At 35.6% G+C, this 20460-nt stretch overlaps 3 protein-coding genes across 3 annotated transcripts; 2 read left to right on the plus strand and 1 right to left on the minus strand.

Moving 5' to 3' along the window:
* Nucleotides 1-6: 6 nt before the first annotated feature.
* On the plus strand, nt 7-1071 carry LOC113779624 (probable splicing factor 3A subunit 1). Its single transcript, XM_027325274.1, has 2 exons — nt 7-339; nt 465-1071. The coding sequence occupies exons 1-2, from the start codon at nt 16-18 to the stop codon at nt 732-734; spliced, it is 594 nt and encodes a 197-aa protein (XP_027181075.1). The 5' UTR covers nt 7-15; the 3' UTR covers nt 735-1071.
* LOC113779623 (vacuolar-sorting receptor 7-like) lies at nt 1017-7429 on the minus strand. The gene is made up of 12 exons (XM_027325273.1): nt 6829-7429; nt 5093-5785; nt 4915-5003; nt 4713-4782; nt 3974-4057; nt 3811-3887; nt 3599-3680; nt 3120-3202; nt 2964-3027; nt 2690-2818; nt 1567-1670; nt 1017-1483 (listed from the first exon to the last, which is right to left on the minus strand). The coding sequence occupies exons 1-12, from the start codon at nt 7133-7135 to the stop codon at nt 1367-1369; spliced, it is 1899 nt and encodes a 632-aa protein (XP_027181074.1). The 5' UTR covers nt 7136-7429; the 3' UTR covers nt 1017-1366.
* Nucleotides 7430-16497: 9068 nt separating this feature from the next.
* Nucleotides 16498-19926, plus strand: LOC113781476 (ubiquitin carboxyl-terminal hydrolase 22-like). Its single transcript, XM_027327419.1, has 3 exons — nt 16498-17596; nt 18098-18216; nt 18581-19926. Exons 1-3 carry the CDS (start codon nt 16833-16835, stop codon nt 19354-19356), a joined length of 1659 nt encoding a protein of 552 aa, XP_027183220.1. The 5' UTR covers nt 16498-16832; the 3' UTR covers nt 19357-19926.
* The last annotated feature ends 534 nt before the right edge of the window (nt 19927-20460 follow it).

Consider the following 20460-nt stretch of genomic DNA (forward strand, 5'->3'; position numbering starts at 1 on the left):
CCTGCACCTCATCCGATGTCAATGATGCCGGGCCAGCAACCTCTGATGGTAAATCGACCCCAAATGCATCCGTCCATGTCCATGAATTCCCCCAACATGCCTGTGCCACCGCCACCTGGGTCTCAATTTACACATTTGTCTGCTCCCCGGCCTTTTGTTCCCCTTTCCATGTCTCAGCCTGGCCTGCCTATGGTCCCACCACCATCCATGCCTCAGGGAATGCCACCACCTCCACCTGAGGAAGCTCCTCCACCACTTCCTGAAGAACCAGAACCAAAAAGACAGAAACTTGATGATGCTCTGCTTGTTCCCGAGGATCAATTTTTAGCTCAACATTCGGTATGATGCACTTTTGCATTCATTTATATTTGTGTTTTTTTTAAAAAAAAAATTTCCTTTTGTGAAAAAAGAGAAGGTTTTACGTCATTGGGTTGTAATTAAGCTTGCATTTGTGTGCACTGCAGGGACCTGCTCGTATCAACGTGTCTGTGCCCAATCATGATGAAGGCAATATGAAAGGGCAGGTGCTGGAGATTCTTGTGCAGTCGCTGTCTGAAACTGTCAGCAGCTTGAAAGAGAAAATAGCTGGTGAGATTCAACTTCCGGCTAACAAACAGAAACTGAGTGGAAGGCCTGGTTTTCTCAAGGACAATTTGTCGCTCGCATATTATAACGTTGCACCCGGAGAAACACTTCAACTCTCTCTCAGAGAGCGTGGAGGAAGAAAGAGATGAGAAGCTTAACATTGGCCAAAGCCTTGAAACGCTTTATTTTCCTATTTGGATCTGTTACTTCTCCTAAGAAGCATTGTCCTGTCATTGTCTCACCAAAATTATTTTTTGTGATGTTTAGAGCTTCCTTTGAAATTGCTTATTGAGTGATGAGGAGAGTAAGTTGTCTTTTCTTAGTTCGGAATATCTGTATATACATATCCTATAAACTCTAGGAGAAACACAGTAAACAGGAATGGCCTTCAATTTACCCATTCGAAGATGAAAATGTTCCTCCCATCAAAATCTGCACCTTTGAAAGCTCATCATCTATAAAAGCTGAAAATGATTTCAGTGTAAACTTCCACGCCTTTGCCTGTCAAGTTTAGGCTTACATCTACGAGTAATGTTATGTACACAAGGGAAAATGTTTTTGCCAACTTCAAGCGTAGCTACATTAATTCATTTCTATCCAGCTTCAAAATTCCAAACCAGCAGATGCAAGTTCTCATGTATACTTTCCATCAGAATTCGTCGTTGCCTCAGCTGCTGCTTTAGAAAATAAAGCAATGCATGCCTCATCCAGGATTTGTGAAAACTGTAGAGTTGATGAAGAAGACAAGTGGCAGCTGAGTGTAGATAGCAATCGGCGACTTCTACACAGATGAACGTTGTTGAAGAGGCTCAGCTTCATGATGGACAACCTGATTTTGCTGGTTGTCGATTGGCATGTACTGTGACATGATGGCCATAATCTCCGAGTCCATGTAAGACTGCAAATCAGATGGAAGTTAGATACATGAAATAGATGATCGCAATGTAAGAAGTTTGTTGAGCTGATGATAATGAGACGTACTCGAAGTCTATATTTGTAGAAGATGTAACCAGCCATGCTAGCAGCCACTACTGCAGCTAAAACCAATAATGTGAGGAACCACCCGAATTTTGATGTGTGCCTTTCTGTGAGGAATGAGAAAGATAGTAATTAGTAATTTGTTCTTTGTTTGCAGCATCCTACTAAAGTACATATTTTTCATCTCCCCTCAGGGGATAACTTGTCGAGTGCATAGCTTTTAACCTTCTTACTAGCAACTCAAACGTACTGTCCTGTTGATAAAAGGTGGTTTGCCTCTCATTATAAGGAAAACAGTAAGAAATAGAAATGAAAAAGATGCAGGAAAACTGAAGTTAATGAAGTCTTGAACTGATACGTGTGTCCTGTTGCATAGGAGCTTATGTTTGTATACATAAGCACAAAGAGAGAGAGAGAGAGAGAGAGTATACTGCAAACAAACAAGTAAAATTAAATCTATTTATTTTGAAGAAATGAATCGCCATTAAAGAAGTGAGTTTCATTTTCTTGAGTGACAACCTAAAACATTTGCTGTGGTCGAGGTTTTGGGCATTCCTGCAGAATATTCTGACATGGACGATATTCATAGGTCAGGTACACGAAAATACTATCTAATCTTGTATACCTAGCCCCATGTGGTGGGAGTCTTGTGCATTATATCTTCTTATGCCGTTTACAAATAAGGCAGCATGAGTAGTCTTTTGAGCTTTTCTTTTTGTTGGTTTATTCGAGGGACAAATTTTAAATTCATAAGCACCCGCACTTAGGAAGTCTGAGTAAATAAATCCCATAAAAATAGGCTCACATTGTATTCTGCATGGAATATGTACTCAGGATTGAAAGTCAACACTTTTTAGGGTGTTTAGATGGAACTCTATGCAAGCAAGGAGATATCAGCAGATTGAAGCAAAGAATAAGACATAGTTCATCTTTTACATTTTGGTGGCTCTTACATCTTTTTTACCCTAGATGAATATTAGAATCTCGGAAAAATATGAAATTTTCATTTCAACCAAAGAGAAAGATAATGAAACTAGTTGCACATGATGTGTTTAAAGCAGCAAACAACTCTGTGTTACTTCTGCAGAATCACAAATTCTAATCAATTTGAGATGATTTTTCTTACCAATGCAGGTATCGTGCTCCAAAATGTAAAGTTTGTCCCCTCTGCAACCGCACTCAAATCCGCTCCATGTGTTCTTACAGGTGCAATCATCACATTGACAAACTTTACCTTCCTTACATTCATCTATTTCTGTCATACATTAAAGAGTAGAACATTGAATTGAAATCTCAGATTAAGGCAGTAAACTTAAGAAGGATAGCCAGAGCTAAGTAGAAGACTGGGGATCTTATATATGTTAAAGAGTTATCCATTTTTGATAATGGCAGGAAAGCACCTTCACATTTATAGCCATCTCCAGTGAATCCAGGAGGACAGTGACAGCCTGTAAGATCAGATTCCTGTTTATCCACAGAAGGATATCATATCAACATTAGAATGGTAGAATCCATAAAAGAACTGTTGTCTTTTGAAAAGTAATGTATCACTGAACTGTGCAAGCTGAAACTGTCAGTCCATGTCGAGTTTCTGACCAGCACCCTCCATTATTGACCATGCATCTTCCAGGTCCAACAGCTGCAAATATAAAAGAGGAAGCAAAAGCATAAGAGGCATGAATCCTGGATAGTATGTGCCTGCGAGGTTATAATTCTAAGGAGAAACTCAGGTGCAATCTTTGAATATAGAATTTGAACATAATTTTAATTGGCCACTTATGTAAAGCAGCAGGGTTGGAATTGGTGAATGTGTAAGATACTTGCATGCCTGTTGGATCTAGGCAATGTGACAGAACAAAGCGAAATCACTTAAAATGTTATCTCGTAATGCCTTATTCTGGACCGCAAAAGCCCCCAAAAAAAATGGTTCCAGGAAAAGATTCCTTCACAAGTTGATAATAAAAAGGGAACATGTTTGGAAGTATCAAAGCTAAATTGTTGAAAGATATATCTCCCTATAGAAAAGAATAGATACCTTCACAAGACTTGTATCCATCTCCTCTATATTGCACACCATTCGCTGAAGGGCACTGACAAACTCTTCCCCTGAATGTATCCTTAAGAAATAACAAATAAAGGCTGATAAGAGAGCAGCTAAAGTGGTTTATTCGTGTATTTCAATCACATTCCACAGCAAGAAGCACAAGTCACCACGTGTATGTAATCAGAAGAAATGCTTTCACTTACCTTGCAGGCAGTTATGTTAGAATGAGAATCCTGCCAACAGCCACCATTGTTTTCAAGGCACTCGTTGGTCTCAAGATCTGTTTATAAAGCAGAGAGATCAGATGATGCTACACAAGTACTATTTCTGTCACTAGCAAAAACCATCAGCCATGCAGAGCCAAACCTCCATTTAGACAAATGGGAGGATCAGTAGTCTCCTTGAATCCAGCGCAAATGGCTTTTAAGACGGCAACCCTCTCTAATTTTCCTTGATGGAGTGAAGAAAAAGCAAATTTAGTTTGGTTAGCAAAACAAAAATCCATCATTAACTAGAAAAATAGTTTCTTTAGATTATTATATGGTTAATTGTTTGATGTAGAAGCATTTCACATTATATGCTTTAGTCAAACTAATTGAAGTATGATCAGAAATGCCACAACCAAATCAGAATTCATTCAGATTGTAAATTTGTTGGAGTTGCAAGAGTAAGTATTAGAATAAATGAAATTCGCAATAGGGAATATGTCTCAGGAAAACCCCATTCTGAAATATTGTCTCCAGTCTTGTGTCATTCTTACTGTGATCGAATTAAGTTGTCAATTCAGTTACTAATTTTGTTTGGATAAACTAATGCAAGACAATGCTGTTACTCCCAAATGAGTCCTTTTTTATCTTCAGGAGAAAAAGGAGGCCAAAAGCTGCAGCTGCAGACAGAATCTTGCATCTGATCTTAACTCGGAAAATTTTAATCAGAATGGATGACCATGTCAGCTGGCCAGCATTTTTGAACTGATACAGAAAATTACAAGTCCAATGTTTTCTCCATTAACCATCCAAAAAGAATGTGGATTAATCTTCTGAAGTAATATCCAAAACTACCAAGGGACTACAAGTATTGAACAACATAGACATCTGTAACAAACCTCTGTACTGGACATCGTTTATAACCAATGTTGGCAATATTGTGACATCACCTCGAGATCCTCGACCAACCTAGATTTAACAAAGAACAAAAAGTCAATGTAATGGTCATTCATCCAAAAAATCATGTCTAACTTTTGTCTCATCAGCGTTAATTTCTGACAACTGAGACAAATAAAATTGAGGTGTGAAGATTGTAAGAACCTGGAGGTCTTGTTCAATTTTAAGTACTTGATTTTCCACATCAGCTTCGGGGTCGCCCATACAACTCTTTATCTTCTCAATCGGTAGATCTGATGGACAAGATACGTAAATAATTGAGTATTTTCAAAATGCAAGATCAATTTGTTCTGCAGAAAAAGCTTTTGAGAGCAGAACTCACGCAGCGATCTCATAACCTCCTCTGCACATTCCTTGCTGTATTTCTTTTGCTTCATTGAGCACCTAATGTGGAAGTCTGTCACATAATCCCACCAAACCCAAGAGCGGTTGCTCTCATTTGCAACTCTGTGCACGCAGAGCTGTCTTAAATTTTCGAATACTACGTCCTTTCCTTGATACCCCATCCCAAAGTCTTGCTCAGGATCAGGTGCACAGTATCTTCCATGATTGATGCACTGAGACTTGCATTGACTGCTAAGAAGAAAAGCGTGAGGACAATACCAAGTGATGTAGTGTGGTGTGAAACGGGTGTATCCACCCTTCTCAAGAATCTGAGCATTGCCCTTAAAATTTTTGATGAAATTCATTTGTTCATCACACCGGATTCCACACTCATCATTACTATTGGTCCACAGCTCATACTCCACCCTCTGATCAGGATGTGGCATTGACTCCGACCAGTCAATTTTTACAACAACATTTGCAGCTTTCTTCAGTGCACCCTTTATAGATTCACCGACAGAATGATCAATCAAAACTGAAGGGACTCCAATCTTCTCCAAGTATCCATCTGCATCTGAGCTTTCTTCTGGTGAATCCATAGTTATTAGGGGCTCATCTACGCTATCAGCCACTAAAACTGCAGCAGCACCAGCTTGTTGTCCATTCCATACCTTCAAAGCGAAGTAACATCCTGTAAAGGGCAGAAAAAAGTTTTAATTAGAGACCACAGCGTTCCATTGCATCATAAAATTGTTTGTTCTAATTACTTGTTATTGGTTTCAATCGGGCTCGTCCATTTATCTCAAAAAGGTCTCCTGGTAATTGGTATACAGCTAAAAGGTTCCCTCCACTCTCCCAGAAACCAGAACTAGCATGATTTCATAACAAGACAGGAGAAAAGAAGTAGAATTTCATCAACCACGGCCAAAATTTGAGATTCCATAATTCTGCAGTGTTTAAATTCCACTTTTGAACCCCTACTATTTGTTGCTCCGTTGATACTGTAACCAAAATTATTTTGATTGGATTAGCATTCTGAGTTCATCCAGGACTTTCCGTTTCATGTGATGACAACATAAGACATAAATTTTAACAGCTCACTACATAGCAGACTTAGTTTTGATTAAATACAAGTCAGTTGTACAATTGAGCTACATGTTAGGGATCAATAATCCATGCACAAAGGATAGTATTCCAGGAACCAAAATTGTTTGGGTGCCTCTAGGAAGACGCAGAAGGGTAATATAAGAAAAGCTTGATGCATCAGAAACAACTTATTTCCTCTGAAAAATAAAAAGAAGTTTGCACAAATACACCAGAAAAATCAAAGGTTTTAAATTAGGAAACTATAGTTGATTAAATTTAAAAAAAGGGTATAAACTGCAAATTGATTCTCTGCCGTCGGATGATCACATGGCAGAAAGTGTCAAGGTTGACCATGAAAACAGAGCAATAAAACAGAGTAACTAAATCTGGACATCCAAAAAGACAATTTAATTACCTAAAGGACAGAAGCAACACCTCAAAATCTTCTAAACAACATAAAACTCACTTTAAAAAAATTAAAAAGAAATAATCCCACCACCTTAAAGAGCTAACTACTAAAATCCCATTCTCCAAATTCTCAAAAATTGTTAATTGCATGTCACATAAACACATGCAGATGTATAAAACTAACAAAAAAAAAAATTGCACCAGGAAAAGCGACAGGAGAAGAAGAAAGCTGATGATTACCTCCACGATCAAGGAGGAGGATGGTGGGAGTGGAAGACTTTGACCTGAAGGGCTTATCACCCTCAAAAGGAGAACAACCAGTAGCACCTGTATCAGGATAAACAACAGTTCCAACCATTGATCCTCCATAGTCAGGCACACCAAAGTTGCCAATAGCAGCATCATGCTTGGAGCGAATATCAGAAGGATCAAGTATACTAATACTACTCTTCTCCACCACGAATCTTGCCTCAGTTAAAATACTAGTACTAGACAATACAAGGGTGGATACAATCAAGAAAGCTCTTGAAAACAGAGTATTTGCCATTTGAGATGCTGCAGAAACTGAGACAAGCGTTTGTAAAATTGTGGGTTCTGCTCAGATATAAAGAAAGAGGTGAAATGAAATGCTGACAAAATGGAAACAGATGGAGGGAAGAGGATAGAACAGGTCTTTCTACAAGGGGCAGTAAATGCTAGTAGTAGAACTAGTCCAAGTGTTTTTGCTACATGGGATGGATGGATATTGGACGAAGAGAGAGAGAGAAGACTTTGAAGGAAGAGAAACTGAGAAAAAAAGAAAGGTTTAGGGGTGGACTTTGGCTTCTATTGCACCTTTTTTCTTCTTTTTTTTGTTGTTTCTTCTTCTTGTTCTTGAATTGAATCAATGCTATGACGTAAAGGAAACGACTGGAAAGGTGGGAGAAAGAGCAAGGAAGAGTTGGAGTGTGGATTGTGGAAAGCAGCCAGGGGAACCACCACGAATGCAACTTCCAACTGAAAATCAAAAGTACAGATTCTAATAAGCACTTTTTTTTTTCTAATTTGAATAGAACTAACCTAAATTAAGACAGGTTTTTTTTTTCAATTGTAAAGTAGCATTTTTCAATCTTGAAACTCTATAATTTTTTTTAAATATTCTACTAATAGGGGATTTATGATACTAATAGGCAATTTCACAAAAAAGGGGGAAAAAAAAAAAGAAAAGGCAATTATGTTGAAATATTTTATTTACACTACCTACTTGTTGCATGCTTACTTTTGTGATTACGTGTATTATTGACTTTACTGCTTTAATAGAAAATGCAATTCTCATCTTGTAGGCATCAACTGATAATAATAATAATAATAATAAAGAACAGTTTGTTCAAGTAATTACTTGGCCAACCCTGATCAAATTTAAAAATTTATGCAAATCTATGGACTTTTAGATGTGCATGCATATTTGACAATTGGATGTGTGCCTTGTGCGGTCCATGAAATTTTTGTGCTCAATTGTGATTTTCTTAGCTCATGTAACTACCTAATTAGCAATAATGAATCATAGAAACTCACCTATCTACTCACTTATTTACAAAATGTAAACCATGGAAGATCACCCCACAAGTTGAAGGTTGCACCAATTTAATAATTGATGACTGGTTTGGGATTTGGTGGGATTTCTTGTTAAAAAGTGAATTGAGATTTGTTCATATATATATATATATATATATGATGCTTCTTCTGTATAAGTTTCCACCTTGAGATTTGGGTACTTGATACTAAGTACCTCTAGCTTATCAGGCTGCAATTGTTTGTAAGTTATAAAAGAATATATAGAAAATTTGGAAATTTCTTCCTGATTATTATTTGTAAAATTTTCTTTTGAATTTTTCCCAGAAATAAGTTTGTTACAGGAAGGGAGATTAAAATAGATGAATCAGAGGGTTTTCTTCCAAAATCTGGTAAGTTATTATCTTACAATATGTTGTTAGAGAGTTGCTGTTATCAACCACACTACAGTTAGTCAATTATACCTTCAATCTTTATCTTACAAATTAAGCAAAGGCTTGGAGAAGATAAAAAATTGAAAATGACATCGGTATTCCTAATAAAGAACTCTATATTTCTGGTTTTACTGGTGAAGTCCAATTGGAATATCATATATTGCAGTGCCAATTGTCCTCTTTTTTTTTTTTTTTTGAATTCCATGCTAAGAAAAATGGGACTGCTGGACATATACTATGATTTACCATTCTGTGTTGGATTTTGCACTTCAAAAAAAAAAAAAGATCTAATTGAATACCTTAAAATAAACTGTCTACAAATCAATTGGAAAAAACAGAAAGAAGAGAGAATCAGCAGATGGTGGTCTAGGGATATACTCATAGCTATGCAATGATGAATCCCTTTTGAGGATATTATCATAAAATGCCTCAAAAATCAAAATAAGGAGTTAAAAAATCTTGATCATAGAAAGGCATGGATGTACTTGTTTCAGGTAGATGGCAATCTGTGAATTCCAGTTGGATTATGAAGATTTTGGGTGATGTATTATAAATTAAAATTTCTATTTCCTCTTAAACTTGGGTGCCATGATTCTGTGTCTTTTGGACAATCCACTTTAGCATATACAGTTGGAAGGCAAAGATAAGGCTTCTTTTATCCATTAAAGGGATAAAAAAGCAGATGCAAAACAACTTAGCGAATATGATAGCCTTATAGTTCGTTTGGATTACTATTTTCTAGAGTTTTTGTGCAAAAAGGATTATAGCAATATGATATATGTGAAGTAAAAAAAAATGATTGAGAAATGTGTTTACGAAAAATGTAAAATTTTTTCTCTTATAGCTTCCTCGAAACTGGTCATCAAGTTAATAGTTCCATTAAGTGGCTAGGGTAATATAAATCCATCAAAGTACATGAAAAGAAAATGAAATCAATGATATCAAACAAAAGTTTTAAAAATAGAGAAACATTTTAGTTATGGTATGAAATATAGGCCACGTTAATTTGTGTACTACAGAATAAAAATGCAGAAACAAAGATGGAAATTTGTTAATTGTGCATGTTTAATCGATGATCCTCAATATTAAGAAAAAAATTCGAGAGTTACTAAATATGGGGACTATCGAAATGCTACACATACAAGTTGATGCAAAATATATGGCATGATGCAAAATATTATTTATTATTCTTCAACCCTTGGAGGAGTTTATTCCATTCTCCGAGAATCTATACTTTGCTTTTTATTCTTTTTTAAAATTTTTTTCTTGTAGGGGAAGTGTGAGACTTCAGAAGCGAAGGGGGAACATAAAAATTTTGAATCTAGAATCTCTGATTTCACTAAATCAAAATCTTATCGCCCCAAAAATCTATACTTTATAGAATAAGATATGGTATATGTTTATTAAGTTATTAAGAAAGGTTGATCAAGACAATCAGGTGACTACCTTTTGTTACTAGATCTTCTAGGGGCGTGTAAAATCGAAAAATTCTGATTTACTGACCGAATTTGAATTGAATTTATAAATTTTCGAAATCGGTAATTCGAAATTCTGCACTGAAATCGGAATTTTCGATTTCGAATTATGCGAATTCAATAATGGAGTTTTTGAAATCGGAATTTCCGATTTCAATTTCGTTTTATAATATACATATATTAATATTTATTTATTTATATATATAATAACATTTTTTATTTCAATTTCGTTTTATAATATGTATATTAATATACATTTATGTATATAATAATATTTGAATAATATATTTATATATAATAATATTTTTTATAATATATGTAATATAAAATTTATATTATATAACAATACATCTAACAAAAAAGAAAGAAAAAAGGGAAAAAAAGGTTTTCGAATTCAGTGAATTCGGAATTTACTGAATTCCGAATTGAATTGGGAATCAAAATCGAAATCGGAACTGGTGAATTCGAAATCGAAATCGGTCGATAATTCCTATACCAAAATTCTAAAAAATTTCAAATTCAAACTTCCGAATTACCGAATTCGAATTCGATGCACACCCCTAAGATCCTCTGCGCTGCATCAAGATTATCTATTTTTAACATTTGAAAGACTTCAAACTCATTCCAAGTAATACTAATCGGGCTACAACATTTTCCTTCAAGAAAACTTCATCCCATAGAAGTAATTTTTGTAAAAGCATTATTAGGGCTAAATTAATGACATTATATGTCATGAAAAGCGCAATACAAGAGAAGCATGGAAAGTGACAAACGAGCAAAAATGAACTCTTTGCTAAATGTGGAGCTCCGGACGTAGTATTTGAAATAAGATTCTCAAAACAAGTGCAAAAGAAATTTATTGGTTAGCGAAAAATGTTATGGAGTATGAGATATAGTTGAAAATGGTACAAGAAGATTCCTAAGCTGAAAAGTATAAGAAAAAATCCACTTTATATAAAGAAACAACGTAAAATAAAAGCAAGTGAATAAAGTTATGAAATTCCCTTCTGGGTTCATTTCTTTTTAATCTGGGCAATAAACTTTATTGGGTTTAAAAATATACTATATATTAACGAGAAAAAGCAAGCAATTAAGAGCAAATAAGGGCAAGTGATGCATGGCATATTAATTTCGCACAAATCGTTTTCAAGAGTTAGTAAAAGTAAACTTGTTGAAATTCAAACCCATATGGCATGGCAAGGCAAGACGACTGAGGCAAAGAATAGTTGAAGGGTCTGAAGACTGATTCCTTGTTGATGTAAACTAATAATAATTAGTTGTATAATATTCAATACTCAATAAAGATTTTTTGGAATATTAATTGAAAGTCACATCAACATTTGGAAAACTTTGCTTGCTGTCACATATTCAGTGTACTTCAAGTAAAGTTCATGTGATTCTCACCATTATATTGCCCCAAAAAAAGGGCTAATAGAGATAGCAATTTCTTTACCAGATATTGAGTGATCAAGTTTTTTCAGATTCTTCCATTAGTCAATTTGTTAGTACATCCATACAGTTTTTTTTGTTTTTTTTTTCATGGTAATCGTTTAAGGTTAAAAAAAAAACCACAAAATTGTGGTGGAAAAAAATGGTATTTTCCAACAAAAAAAAAAAAAAACACCGTTACAACATAAAATTTCATGAAGATCTTACTTAAGTTAGAACTTAATTCCCCACAAAAAAAAATTGTCTGAAATTAAAAGTTACCTCTCTTTTAGTTTGTATGGATCGATACACGTATTCGTCTTCGGTGGATAGAATCCTTCATTTTTTTTTTTTTTTTTCTGACGGAGTGGGTATCCGGGCCTTCGGCCTGACTATTCCACTCCGGCCCGAAAGGAGGCCTAATCCTCAACACGGTAGTCACACAGGCAGACTCGAACCCGGTGGGACGGACAACGAACCTGAAGAGGAAGCCGTGACGAGCGAGCTGCCTGGTGAGGGCGGATAGAATCCTCATGACCTCCACTTTTTTTGGCCAGACCTTCTTGTACTGCATTTAGCTAGCGTATTGACCCCGAACTGGAAGTCACATAAAATTGTGGTGGAAGTTCTGACTTAGCCAGACTAAAACAATAAAGAAACAGAAATTTGAAAAAAAAAATTGAAAACATGGATTAAGCAATAAAGTTACCTTAAACCTTCTGATTGCTCAATTAAATAAAATGCTTATTCGCAACAAGTATATTTGCCAAATGTGTAGTTTACCTACCAACAGTTTTGAAATCTTGCAGTCATAGATTGAGCCAATCATACTCGCCTTTTGGAAGAAAGACCGACTTCAGGTCGTCAAACCTTTCTTTCAAATTATTCCACAAAACAAGTGAGTCTTTCACAGTTAAATATTCAGTTTTCAATCCTTTATCCAGATGATAATGAAGGAATACCATAGCCTTGGCCTGGTATTGGTTTGAACTATCATTGTTTTCAATAATAGTATTTTCAAGACCAATTGGCCATTTCCTCAAGATGAATTTTCACATATAGTGTCCATAATAAGTAATTCTTCTTAGAAATTATTAAGGGGTACAAATTTTTGTTTGGTAAAGTTAGTTGACAAGTGTTGTTCCTGTACAATAATAAATACCTACTCCAATAAAAATACAAATTTTGTATATAGCGGTGAGCAGGGTTAAATTCACAGGGACTGGAGAAAATTTGTTTCTTCTAGAGCCTAGAGAAAAGGAAATTTTTATTTAAAAAATCAGAATAATTAAACAACTCAAATAAAAAGGCCTAACTGATAATTGATTAAAAATGAAACAATAATAAATAAACTCTAGCCAAGAAATAACTTCAGAAACGGTTCACTTAATTGATCATCGATGCAATAATAATTTCATTTACTCGCTGATAAACAAGTTATAACTGTCAAACAAGTGATGACAATCAATTTCTCCTTATTGTATTGGTGATTAAGGTACAACCATTAACCACTATCCTAATCAAGAAATAACTCTAACTACGACCTTAGAGTTCAATTTTTCAATTGCCTTAAGAATTAGAGAAGTTTTGTTCTAACCAAATAACACGCTACGAGCGTTATTTTAAATTAGTCATACGTCCCTCTGATGCAAACCCAATCATGCCAGTCACTACTAGTTTAAAGTAATTAAACAATTATGGATTTAAATGCTCTAATTGATTTTAGATTATTAGATTAATCTATTCAAATAACATAATAACCATAAGAATTAAATCAGAAAATATACGAATACCAGTAAATAAAATAAATAAATATAATCAATTCGATCTCACAATTTTAGATGAACCAAATCCACCGTTGGTTCTTAACTAGAAAAAGAAATTTAACTACTCATGGATGAGAAAAATCCCAACGCAAAGGTTTGATGAGTTGCTGGATACATGCGGCTTAGGAGAAGACCAAAAGAAGAACCGAGGCCGTCATCTTTTCAAGAGGAAAAAGAACGGAGCCTTTTTGTTTCTTTCCTTTCTCAAGTCTCTCGTCACCAAACACTCGTTTCTTTCGGAAGTATTAATCACTCAGAAACTGGCAGACCTAATTAGTGATTTCCTACTTTTTAGTCTTTAACATAAAATAAACTTCCTACTTGAAGAGGGAAAATCTCAAAAGATAATGTTAATTGTTTCCTAAATAAAATAGAGTAAATCTTATATACACTGACAGTGTATACACTAATCTACGTTAGATACATGACACGTGAGCAAAATTTGAATTTTTGAATTTCAAATTCAAATTTTGCTCACGTGTCATGCATCTAACGGTGATAGTGTATAAACTGTCAGTGTAGATAAGATTAATCCAATAAAATAATCCATCTAATAAGAAAGAAATCTTTTAATTTTCAGCCAAATGTCTTGCTTGAAATCTGATTTGGATTAGGAAACTTCTATGCGCAGGAAAATCTCGAGCCTCTGGGACTTGACAGTAATTTTTGACCGCGTCCACATCAAACTAGTTCATAATCTTCTAAAAAAATTGCTCCTTGAACCACTTTTTACTCCGCTTCTCTACAATCAACGCCAAATATCAAATATAAATAGAATTTATCAATTAACACAATATTTGGCTAAAATCAAGGGGAGAATAATCATAAATTTAATAACAAAAATGCAACCTATCATTAGCCATAAAAAAGTGAAATGAATTAGGATAGAGAAATGTTGCCTCAAAAGTTCACCAAAAAGTACAAATACATGCGCATCAATTAATCCAATGCTAGGTCTTGCAATTGTATGCTCCAATGATAGAGTCTAGTGTTTCACCTTTGTTCAAAAATAGAGACTCATATTGATAATGTGTTGTGAAATAATGAAATAAACTATTAAAAGTAGAGATTGAAATAGTAGAATAGAAATAAGAAGTAAAAAGAATAGATATTTACTCAAATGTTCAAAAGTTGTTATAAGAGATTTATAGGCAATACAAGAACCTTGGTACATGAACTACTATTAATGATTATATATGAATTTAGAATTTCAGGATGATAAATTTAGTTGTTCCATGAAGTGATAAGTGAACCAGATAAATCTTGTAGGGGAATACATGCATCAATCTTGTTCGGGAAATAAATTGGACATTCATATTTTTAGTTGTTTCATAACAGATTCAAATTTTTCTGAGTTATTGCCAAACTATTTTTTATGATATACTACTTGAATTTCTATTTATGGCTTAGAGATTTTGAATTCTTGTATTTGATAGTTCACTAAGTGTTTCCGCGATCATTTGTGGTGAGGTTTTTACATTTTGCATGTCAAATTAAAGTAATAGAAAGTAGAAATTTATCTTACTCATGTGTACCCAGAGTGTGGTTGGATAGCAATATTTTTTATAAATATTATTTTGCTTGCATCACAATTATAATTTTCAATCAATTTTTTATTTTCTTAACAATTTTTTTTATATTAAATACATCACATCGTAAAAATCACAAAATCTAAAATTGCAAAATCGTAGTGCGGACTGTAATCAAGCCGAGGGAAATCGTTGATTGAAGGTAGAATTTGTTGGAGAGCCCAACTAGGCCAATGAATGAAGAGTATAACATCAATATCCCAGCTTACGTATGTGTATTTGAATCATATTAAGGATTGATGCTCTTTGTTGTTGTTGTTGCTTTTGGAGTAATAAAATCGATGCTCTTAATACTTCATTGTTTCATGTCTATGATCAGATTTTCAATGTCGTCTCCAAGGTGGCCTTTTCTGCATGATTGAATCTCAATGAAAAAAAATCAGCTGTGAAACAATTAATACGGCATTCCAGATTCGAAATTCCTAGGAGCAATTATCAGACAGTAGTACAGTCAATTCTCTTTAACTGCATTATATTCACTAAAACCAAAAACTAACTACACTACATTCGAGGCACCTGATTCACAACCCAAACAAACAATGCACGGCCATAGAACTCCAAGGAAAATGAAAGATTTTACTTCATAATATGCACGGCCATGGAACTTCTTCCTTGGGTTTTCAGCTGTACATGAAGTCTTCATCCTCGCTGGTACACCGCAACCATAAAGTGGTGGTTTTACCATGGCCAGCCCAATTGGATTTAGGGTTTTTAATTATTGAAGGAGATTGAAGTAGAAACTCTTTTGATCCCTCACATTTTCAGTCGACACCCCGTTGATATGCCTTATTTACCCTTTAAAAATTAGTCGCATGGTGCGTACATAACTAATTCCGTCAAGAATTCAAACGGAAAAGTGCTTAGGGATTAAAATTGATATTTTTTTATTAGTTAAGGACTAAGATCACTCCTTTTCATTCTAAGAGACTAAATTTTCACATCTGCAATATGTACAGGACCACTTGAGCAATTTTTCCATCATTAAATGATGCAATCCTAACATTTGAAAGTATTATATATGAAGTGATTAATGAATAATTTATCACTTATTTTTTGAAATAAGTTTTGTACAGGTAATTCAAACACATTTGAATATGTTAAGTTATGAAATTATTAAATTTAAGTGTTAAATTAAATTATGAAATAGAGCCTTAATAAGCATTAGTTGAATTTGGATTTGCATCCATCCGTAGTCTGGATCCGACCCGTTAAAATATCCACAGAGGTGCAACATATCGATGATTTTGATGGAACGGTCTAGGCCCATTTTCTACATTCTACCCTTGATTAGACGATGTCAATGGCCTTGATTCTTCCCAACATAATCAGGAAGCTGTAACTGAGAATTATCTAGCCACTGGCCATTTGGTCCAGTGGTCATCACCTATAAGCTGGAGGTCAGGGGTTCAATCCCTGCCTCCCACAAATTTGTCACAATTTGTGGCGGTCTTAATTGACCTTCATCGATGGAGTCTGTACTCACATTGAACCCCCTCCCCTTCCCCTTAGACTAGGCTAGATTAGGTTATAGAACATCTATCGTTTCAACAAAAAAAAAAGTAACTGAGAATTATCTCAGTGCTCTGGCCCACAGAGGAATACATGAGTCGGTCCGCTGAAGGAATGCGCCTCCTTCGTCGTCGTCCTTTTCCCCTAAGTCCTTCCCTAGACTCTTATTCTCAATCAATCCAATCCTTCAACATCCATTAAAATTCAGTTGAAACCCATTTGATTTTATGAACGAAAGATTCCAAATCTGATCCGAAATCACAAATCACGCCCATTTCTTTTTCCTTGAGATTTTCCATATTCTTTTTTTTTTCTCTCTAATTGATTCTGATTGGTATTGATAGATAATTGATCTATTTGTTATTCTTTTTTTGCCGTAAGGAAAGATTCTTTCTTTAAATTCTGTTTCTAATCTTGATTAGATTAGTTACTATGTCATCAAGAAACCCTTCATACTCAACCCCGAAAGAGTGCAACCACTTGACAAAGTACAAGCTGAAACATGGCCTTGATGGCTACTATTTGATCCAAGAATTTGTTAAAACCAACCCTTTTGGTCGAACAATGATTGATAAATCCAAATTGGAGCTGCCCAGATGCAGTTTTTGCTCTGGTTACCAGGGTAGACTTTACTTGTGTCTGATCTGTTCATCAGTAACTTGTTGCTTGTCACCTGGATCAGACCATACCCTTTTGCATAGCCAGTCTTTTGATGGGCATGAGATTGCAGTAGACTTGGAAAGGGCTGAGCTTTATTGTAGTGTATGCTGCGATCAGGTGTATGATCCAGATTTTGATGAGGTTGTGATGTGTAAACATATGATGGAATTGCCAAGGAGTGAAAATGGGGATTTGAGGTTATGTAAGAGGAAAAGATTGAATTTTGGGATAGATTTGGATTTGAGGAATGTGAAAAGATTGGTTTCATTAAGGGATCAATGGTCTAAGTCATGTTTTCCTTTGGGTCTGAGGGGTTTGAACAATTTGGGGAATACTTGTTTTATGAATTCTGTGTTGCAAGCATTGCTTCATGCTCCCCCTTTGAGGAATTACTATCTTAGTGGAAGGCACAACCGCGAAATGTGCCGTAAGAGATCCAATGATAGACTGTGTTTGCCTTGTGACATTGATGTTATTTTCTCAGCTGTGTTTTCAGGCGATCGGACACCCTATAGTCCAGCTCAGTTCCTTTACAGGTTGGCTGATTTTATACAATTGATCACATTTAAAGTACTTGGGTTTGTTAGTTTTGATTTCCTTCTTATTCTATGTCTGCGCTAGAGATGCAAGTTATGCAATTTGTTTCAATGATCTCTTACTAGAGTATATTCTGGGTATTGTTGTACGAATCTGAACCAATGGATATGCTGTATTAGTTAGTGGTTGATATAGCTGCATTGCAGTGATCAAGTTCAGGCTGAATCGCAGTTGTAAGCTAGGGATGGGAGGGACAAAGGTTTACCTTATAGGATGTTTTAATCTGAACTGGCGTCATTTACTGTTTAAAAGCTTCAGTTAGAGTAGTATAATTTGTGGAGTTGATTATATTAAACAATACTTTCTCTATAATGCCCCTCAACTAATTTTCCTATGTTGGTCACCTGCCACAGCTCTAATCAGGGCTTATTTTCTTGTTATATATGTATTGATTTTTTTAGCAATTTGGTGAACTAAATGTGACCGATAATTGTCTGCAGTTGGTGGCAGCACTCAGAAAATCTTGCTAATTATGAGCAGCAGGATGCCCATGAGTTCTTCATCTCAATGTTGGATAGGATCCATGAGAAAGAAGGGAAGGCAAGCCATGCAATCAGAGGTAATCGAATGCCAGGATAGGTCTTTCTTAGCTTCCTATCAGTTTGGGATACTAGTCAGTTCTGGTTTAGAAGGAACCATCTGTGGCTCGGTGTTCCATGAGTGATGCAGCAGATCTGTGGTTATCAGGTCTGTAACTGATAAAATTTGGCTGCATTGCTTAGCCGAGGGATGACAAGTTTCATGCCATGTCGTAAATGTTGTCACTAAGTTTTGATTTTATTGGTACCGCCAAGTATCATGGATGATTTGATCAATATTCAACAAGGGGATAAGGACGAGACTTCAACTGTTTAAAAAAAAAAAAAAACTGAATCTTTTTCTCTGCCTTCTTTTCACTGACGTAAAGCATTTCTCTTGCACAGATTATGGAGATTGCCAGTGTATTATTCATAGAGCTTTCTCGGGGCTAGTGCGGTCAGATGTCACCTGTGCATCTTGTGGGTTCACTTCCTCAACTTATGATCCTTGTGTGGATATTTCTCTCGATTTAGATACACACACATCTTATCCTATAAATGTTGGTAAGCCAAGCAAGCTAAATGAGAGCGCAGGTACTTCTACTCTTGTGGGCTGCTTGGACCTCTTTACAAGACTAGAGAAGCTAGGATCAGATCAAAAATTGTACTGTGAAAACTGTCAAGAGAAACAGGATGCTTTAAAGCAATTGTCAATCAAAAAGCTACCTTTGGTTCTATGTTTGCATATAAAACGCTTTGAACATTTTCCAATTAAAAGGTTGTCAAGAAAAATCGATCGGCATTTGCAGTTCCCTTTTTCCTTAGACATGAAACCATATTTATCTTCTTCAGTTGTGAGGAAAAAATTTGGAAACAGAATGTTTGCTTTTGAGGGTGATGAATCAGATAGTAACACAGAATTTGAGGTTTTTGCTGTGGTCACCCATTCAGGGATGTTAGAGTCTGGTCATTATGTTACCTATTTGCGATTGAGAAACCAATGGTTTAAATGTGATGATGCTTGGATAACTAAAGTTGATGAAGAGGTTGTTAGGGCCTCGCAGTGCTACCTTTTATACTATGTGCAGAAAGTTCTATACCATAAAAGCAGTGAGGATGTGAGCTGCCTCCCAATGTCACCTCACGCAGACAGATTTGTCCCTATAGCTGGATGTTGCTAGATTAGCTGAAAGATTATGTGGCCCGGTAATTCGAGGCCATGAAAGCAAAGAATGAGATAGTGCTGCAAGTTTACTCTCTACTGTAGAAAGCTATACTTCTGAAGGACTGAAGCAGAGAAAGGTTCAGCTGTGCAGCCATTTGCATTGAATGATGAGTTATGACCATTTACATTGTTCTGCTTGACTGCCTGATGATGAACAAATAGAGACAGAGTGCAGCTATGCAGCCATTTGCATTGAGCTACGGGTTCTGACCATTTATATAGTTCTGCTTGACTGCCTGATGATGAACAAACAGAGACAAACTCACCATATTCCCCCTATTTTAATGATGGTGGAAATGCGGCAGCTTAGTTCATTGTAATTTCTGGTCTATTATTTATTCTCAATGTACAGAAATAGATCCCTCTTTGATTTTTCAGACGTGTTTACATATTCTTTTCCATGTTTGGACGGAGCTTGTTGGCATGCCCATTCCACTCTCTCATACCGTCCATTGCTAACGGTATTGATTCTATTAGAATTGGACGACCTTCCAAGTTCCAATGAACAATATTATGGCCTTTGTCTCGAACATTCTTCATACGAATCGGCATTATACAAGATCTATGGATATGAGAGATGACTCTAGGGCTCAAATGCTGGGGAACGTTGTACATATCATAAGCACAGTGGAACATGAACCATTCTCTCTGAATTTACATCTTAAATCTCCTTGAGTAACTCAAAAAACCGAACCTTTACAAAGGATAGAATTTACCATCCTGTAGATGAATCATAATTGAAGCAGGCTGCAGCTTTTTATTTTAATTTTTGAGCATGTCAAATCAAGAAGGTGAGGCATCAACAGTATTGATGTCAAAGTTCATGGTTAATCCCGTTTTTTTACTCGTAATCCAACATAAATCGTTAAAAGAGGAGAATTTACCACCCCCCCCCCTTTTCTTCTCATCATCCAATAACTTGACCAATTTTAACAAACCTGCCCACTTAAAGAAACGATGCTTACCAAACTTGCCCAATAAATGAATTTTGTGTCTTGCTTTTGTTGCAAATTGAAGGCCACAAATACGAAGTGGTATGTCTGCAGAGAACTTTACAAAA

The sequence above is a fragment of the Coffea eugenioides genome, chromosome 8 (genome assembly GCF_003713205.1).
Source record: "Coffea eugenioides isolate CCC68of chromosome 8, Ceug_1.0, whole genome shotgun sequence".
Taxonomy (NCBI): Eukaryota; Viridiplantae; Streptophyta; class Magnoliopsida; order Gentianales; family Rubiaceae; genus Coffea; species Coffea eugenioides.